The 7,382-nt window shown below is 40.1% G+C and overlaps 1 protein-coding gene across 1 annotated transcript in view; it reads right to left on the reverse strand.

Moving 5' to 3' along the window:
* Positions 1-3,058: 3,058 nt before the first annotated feature.
* The window catches only part of stx1b (syntaxin 1B), a 36,023-nt gene continuing 31,699 nt past the window's right edge, over positions 3,059-7,382 (reverse strand). The window contains exon 10 of the mRNA XM_046835393.1: positions 3,059-7,051. Within this exon, the coding sequence (XP_046691349.1) occupies positions 6,971-7,051 (81 nt within the window). The 3' untranslated portion in view covers positions 3,059-6,970. The remainder of the gene's footprint in view (positions 7,052-7,382) is intronic.

Raw genomic sequence — 7,382 nt, forward strand, 5'->3', positions numbered from 1 at the left:
GGCAGCCTGTGTGGACAGAAATGGTCGAATCCTTCAGATGTCTCTAAACCATACAACATCTCAGGTCTCACCACAGTCCTATAAACTTTCCCTTTTACTCTCACAGATACTCTTCTATCACAAATCACTCCTGCTATCACTCTTCTCCACCCACTCCACCCTGCCTGCACTCTTTTCTAATTAAGAACCCTGACTTTGACCCTTGTCAGCTGTCAAACTATATACCAATATCACACCATTTTGACACCATTGATCACACTATACTGCTTGCTGGACTTGAAAACGTTGTTGGAATAAAGGGAACAGCTCTCTCTTGGCTCAGGTCTTATTTGACTGATCGCTATCAGTTTGTTGATGTAAATGGTGAGTTCTCCACACTCTCTGAGGTACAGTTTGGTGTTCCACAAGGATCTGTCTTAGGCCCACTGCTTTTCTCTTTATATCTGCTGCCTCTGGGTGAAATTATACATAAACATGGGATTCGCTTCCATTGCTATGCTGATGATACACAGCTGTATTTCAGCAAAGTCAGATGAGAGAGATCAGCTTAACAATGTTGAGAAGTGTGTAAAGGACATTAGACAGTGGATGCTTGATAACTTTCTTCTGCTCAACTCAGATAAGACAGAAGTACTTTTACTAGGACCACATGCAGCTAGAAGTAAACTTTCTGATTCTGTAGCATCTCTGGATGGTGTTTCTGTCTCAGTGTGTACAGCAGTCAAAGACCTTGGTGTGATTATTGACCCGAGTCTTTCCTTTGAGTCTCACGTGAATAATATCACCAGGATCTCCTTCTTTCACCTTAGAAATATTGCTAAAATTAGAAATATGATGTCGTTACAGGATGCAGAAAAACTAGTAGATGCTTTTGTAACATCTAGATTAGACTACTGTAACGCTTTACTGTCTGGGTGTTGGAGTAAGTGCAGAAATAAACTTCAGTTAGTTTAGAATGCAGCAGCAAGAGTCCTCACTAGATCTAGAAAATATGACCACATCAGCCCTGTTTTAATCATCTACACTGCTCCCAATTACATCTCACACTGATTATAAAATACTACTACTGACGTATAAAGCACTTAACGCTCTCACGCCGCAGTATCTGAGTGAACTTCTGTACCAGTATGATCCACCATGCCTACTTAGATCAAAAGGTGCAGGCTATTTGTTGGTACCTCAAATAATGAAGACTCCAGCAGGGGGCAGATGTTTCTCTTATAAACCCCACAGTTATGGAACAACCTTTTAATCAGTGTTCGGGACTCAGACACAGTCTCAGTGTTCAAGTTGAGTTCAAGTTTCTCTCTCTCTCATCCCTATTTTCTCTCTCTTTCTCTCTCTCTCTCTCTCTCTCTCTCTCTCTCGCTCTCTCATCCCTCTTTTCTCTTTCTCTCTCTCTCTCTCATCCTCTTCTCTCTCTCTCTCTCTCTCTCTCTCTCTCTCTCTTAGTCGAGTTAAACATGCTCCTGAGGTTTCAGTGATCACTGTTCCTGCTCCTCTCCTCGGATCTTCCCACTTCATCCTGGTCTGCCTCTGGATGATGTCTTCTTCAAATGGAAGCGGCTCTGTGCAGCTGGAGATGTTTCTCATCTATACCTTGGGTGGTTCCATGAAATTCCGGAGTAAGAACAAGAGCTTTGAGGATTTAGACTGTAGTTAATATCAACAGTCTGCTACACTGACTCAGGACTACAGTTTGCTCTGATCTCCATCACTGCACCTCAACATAGTTTATCTATGACAGAACAGCTGCTGACAGAACAGCTGCTGGATCCCCTACAGTTTGCAAACCGAGCAAACAGATCGGTGGAAGACGCAGTCAACATGGGGCTACACTACATTTTGCAACACCTTGACTGCCCAGGAACATATGCCCGGATTCTGTTTGTTGACATTAGTTCGGCTTTCAATACAATAATTCCGGGAATTCTGCACTCCAAACTCCTAAACCTCACTATACCCCCTGCCGTCTGTCAATGGATCACCAGCTTCCTGACAGGCAGGAAACAACAGGTGAGACTGGGAGGTGTTACCTCCGGTATTCGGACAGTCAGCACTGGTGCTCCTCAGGGATGTGTCCTTTCCCCACTGCTATTCTCCCTTTATACAAATGACTGCATATCAAGTGACCCAACTGTCAAACTCCTGAAATTTGCAGATGACACCATGCTCATCGGACTCATCCAAGATGGCAGTGAGTCTGCATATGAGCAGGAGGTGAAGCAGCTGGTGCTATGGTGCAGTCAGAACAACCTTGAGCTAAACACACACAAAACTGTGGAGATGATAGTGGACTTTAGGAAACACACCCTTTAACACTACTCCCCCTCACAATATCCAACATCCCTGTGTCTTCTGTGGAGAACTTCAAGTTTCTGGGCACTACCATTTCCCAAGACCTGAAATGGGAATCCAACATAATTCGATTCTGAAAAAGGCCCAGCAGAGAATGTATTTCTAGGTCAATTAAGGAAGTACATCTGCCACAGGAGCTGTTGATGCAGTTCTACACTGCAGTCATTGAATCTGTCCTGGGTTTTTTTATTCATTTTAATTCGGTCCTGTTCTTGAAAGTGGACATTGAGAGGGGGGACATTGTGAAAGAGAATGCTGTCCCTCCACACAGCATTGCCCACTTACAAAATTCCTCTTCACAACTTCTCCACTCACAACATAACCTCTCTCACTGTCCCCTCTCACAACCCTACAAATGTGGATTCCACCTCCTAATGCAGTTTGAATCTGTAACTATGACTCTAAAGACTTTGCTCTGTGTGAAACCTCTGGTGGTGGTGGTTTCTCAGGTTTCTGCTAGCAGGATGATGTCTGTTGTAGGTTGCAGCATTTTGTTCCTTGTGTTTTTATTCTGGTCCACATTTCTGATCGTTTTCTCTGCGGATCTTCTCTGAGGTTTTGCTTCAGGGTGGTTTTGTTTTGTAGCCTCATAATGTTCTGTGCCTCCTTGTAGCTCCTTTACTCCTTTCTATTTCATTCTTTATCAAACTTTATTGAAATTCTTTGATGGAGGTTAAAGAATCACACACACAGCAGTCGCTACACTGAACAATGCTTTTCTTTATTCATTTTCTGTTTCATTTCATAATGTCTGTTGGACGGGGTTTTCTCTTTTTCTCTTTTTTTCAAACTTAAATTTTTTTTTGACACACTTATAAAAGACAGCATCTGCATAGAGTCGTCGTCTTAAAGATCCATGGGGGGAGTGCGGGCACAGGGGTCAAAGGTCAAGAGGGTATACTGGCACATCACACTAACTAAACAGAACAGCAAACAGTAGTACGAGAGAGAATGCGAGAGAGCGAGAGTGCGAGAGAGAGCGAGGGAAAGATAGCATGTTTCTGTCTTTTCTTTTTTTTTTATACAATACAGTACACGCACATACACGCACACGCACACACACACACACACACATCCCCACACACATACACACAGGGAAAAAAAAGGACACAACGTGGTGATTCCCGCCAAAGTTGCAGCTCATTAAATTATCGTCCTTTATTGAATCTAAAGTGTTTTTTCTCGACCGGGTCTTTGTTTTCCGTCTCGTCCTTTCAGGGTAGAAATAAAAGCTGCAGGCAGGTTCTGAGAAGGTCTTCATTCAGATCACTCGTTTACTCCACATTTGGTTATTTTATACATGGGTTAAAAGCCCTTTACTGAGTATTGCACAGATTTCTGTCTAATAGTAATAATAATAATAATAATAATAATAATAAAATAATAATATTCCTACTGATTGAGAATGCTGCAGTAATTTATTCTACACATAAATACAATTTAGATTTTGAGAAGAAACTTCCTCAGTCAGCAGAGACGACTCCTTCTCTCTTCCTGCATATAGATTTTACTCACTATTGAGATTTGTAAATGAAATATTGTGATATTTTGCAGACTCAATTATCAGCTCAAAATTGGTTGATTTTCATTCAACCATCACACTAAATTTAATTCATGAATCTGTGATCTTAATAAAAACGTGACCTTTTGCCCCCTGTCCCCCAAACTGCACTTTTATTCCCACCTGTGTGAGAGAAATTGAGGAAGCACGTTTTTCTCAGAGCCTCTCTCTCTCGGAGAACTCTGGAGCGTATTGAATTCGAACAAACTGCCTGATATTTCAGTTTCAATTTTCTCTAAAACTTTTCCTTTCAGTTATGAAGTAAAAGCTGCAGGCAGTCGGAGAGACGGAAACCCAGAGCGGGAAAAAAAACCCAATGTGTCAACTTTGACAGGAATCTCTGAGATTGTTTTATACATAGACATGCAGGTCTTTTTTTAATCTCTTTAAATTATTTACAATAATTACAGACACAGAGATCCAGTTCAGTTCACTTCCATTCCATATCAATATTACTCTCACACCACAACCTCCTCACGCCCCACTCGCTCCTATCCCTCATACACATCATCATCTTCAACATCTTCATCATCATACACCACCACCACCCCCCACCCACCCACTGCAAAAACTTCACTGGATTTGATTTTTTTTTCAGATTATGAGATATATGTGATATTATAAATATCCTCTGCACTCCTTCATAAACACCGGAGTGCAGAAACACTGTCCCCAAAGCAGAGCGGGGAGAATCCACTGACACTTCCACAAGCAAATCAGCAAATCAAGAGAAGAAGAAGGAGAAGAAGAAGAATGATAATAAGCAGCAAAAAGCAAAACTGAAATAGTTGCTGAAAATCATAAAATGAAGTTTTTATGCTGATTTGTTTTGTAAACCTCAAAAAAATGAAAAGGAAAAAAATATTAAATAAACAAATATATTAATAAAGAGCGAGAAACTTTTTATCCAGGTCAGCGCCTACATTATTATTATTATTATTATTATTATTATTATTATTATTATTATTATTATTATGGTCTGAGTGTAGAGAAAGTGAGAATGAACTTTGTGGAATAGTAACAGCATCAACTGGTGAACTTCATTCATAACTAAGTAACTTAGCAAGTGATCATTAGCATTACACTTTGGGTTTTATTACTCTTACACACTTACACACACACACACACACACAACGCTTACTATACATAACTGAATACACTTCCTTAATACCCTTACGGTGTGTGTGTGTGTGTGTAATAAAGAACACCCCCCCCCCGCATTGTGATGGGATGTGACTGTAAAGTGCAGTTACACTTGATCATTAAATCATCATGCAGAAACACGAGCACACACACACACACACACACACACACACACACACTGCATGCCTTTTAGACAAAGAGTCAAAAATAAACAGTGACGACGACCCGCATACTGAACCCCGGACGTGTACGTGATCGGACACTTCGACACACACGTGACTAAACCATGCTGCAGTGAGAAAAAACACATACCATATTACAGTAACACACACACACACACACACACACACTAATATCGTACACACCACGGAGCGCAGCGGAGCGAGGGGCGCATTTCGCACGGAGGGACTCAGATACACACTGTTATTATTATTATTATTACTATTATTATTATTATTACTATTATTATTATTACTATTATTATTATTATTATTATTATTATTATTACTATTATTATTATTATTATTATTATTATTGTTGTTGTTGTTGGGGTTTCCTCCTGAACCATATCGTTGCGTCCCAAAGCTTGAGTGCGACTTGTCCCATCTAAAGTGTTTTCCTAAACCCTTACAGTCTGGACCTGAAATATGGGGCGGGGCCTTTTCACTAATGGGAGCTGTCAGGGGGCGGAGCTTCATGTACAAGTTGGACTTTTGGTTATTCTTAAAAAATATATATATGATTAAAATCCAAATGAACATTATTGTGTAGATGGACCTTAAATTGTGTGTTCATCAAATAAATAAATGAATAAAAAGCTGATGAGGAAATGCGTCGGCCAATCAGAGACGCTCTTTGGCAAGGATTTAGTACTTCATGTTGGGTATGAGGAAGATAAAGCCTAGAAACTGCACAAAACACAAAATACTATCAAGTTATCATTGGTCATAAATCATAGATGAGACTCCAAGGAGACCTTCAAGCTCCAAGGTTTTTCAAGTCAAACACAAACTATTAAAAAGCACAAAAAAACCTGGTCATTATTTAAGTGTTAAAATAAAAACAAAGCAGCAGAGGTGTTGCATAAATCACCCAAATCTAAATAATCACTGATTCACCTCGAAACTTTCCCTACAAATCAGTTTGATTTAAAACCTCAATTCCTATCTGAACTCAAAGCAGGTATCAAAGCTGCATAGTTGAACACGTTTTTGAGTGGTGCCTTGTTTACTCATCCACCTCCTCTCCTCCATTCCACACCTTTCCTTTCTGTCTATTTTTCCCACCTGGAGATTTTTGAAGGCTTTGAAAAGAAACACTGCTGTTGTATAAAGTGATGGATGGTTGGATGGATGGATGGATGGATGGATGGATGGATGGATGGATGGATGGATGGATGGATGGATGGACAGACGTAAGGAGTGAGGGAGTCCCTCCTGACGAAACCATGACTGTAATCGAGTCTCATCCTCTGATGTAAACTCAAAAGGAAGCGCACAATCTAAACCCAGCTGATGGCGCTGTCCTGGAATAAACACCCTTAAACAAAAAGAAAAGAAAGCAAATAAAAAGCAGAAAGAAATAAAAGAGAAAAGAAGTGAAAAGAAGTGAAGTAAATGAAGAGTGTAATATTTGTACAGGTGTTTAAACCCATGTGCTGTTTCTCCTGTTCAATACATTTACATGTACAGTGTGTGTAAATAGAATGCTTATTGATTTATTCCACCCTCCTCCTCTCATATATGGTTTAATCCACTAGTTATGCTTTTGTTTTCGTTGTTTTTTTGTTTTTTTTGGTGTGTTTTTGTTTGATGTGATTTATAACCAGACAGGAGCTTCCGTATCTCCAGGAGGTGTGATATATATGTGTCTGGTGTATCTGCTCCGCTTCCTCTGCACTCAGGGAGCCTAAAAGCCCAGAGTTCCTCCGATACTGGATGCCAAGACCACACCCAGGATTACGCAGCAGATGATGATCATGATCTTTTTCTGCAAACACACACACAACACACACACACACACACACACACACACACACACACACACACACACACACACAGGAGGGATGAGTTTCTCACCTTGGTGTCCCAAGTGGGTCTTTCTGTGTATCTGTTGGCTAAAGGTTTAATATGTACAGCGATTTAAAAAACACACACTACACGCAGGTTTTACACAAATATATACAGCAGATTATTAATATTAACATTCATACAGTTATCTCTTTCTATAACTGCACTACACTCAGAGTAACACTTTGTAATTGTAAAAATTAAATGCTGTGCTGTACATTGTAATGTTACACTGTGAAGGTCATAAAGCA

This window comes from Silurus meridionalis, chromosome 22 (assembly GCF_014805685.1).
Source record: "Silurus meridionalis isolate SWU-2019-XX chromosome 22, ASM1480568v1, whole genome shotgun sequence".
Taxonomy (NCBI): domain Eukaryota; kingdom Metazoa; phylum Chordata; class Actinopteri; order Siluriformes; family Siluridae; genus Silurus; species Silurus meridionalis.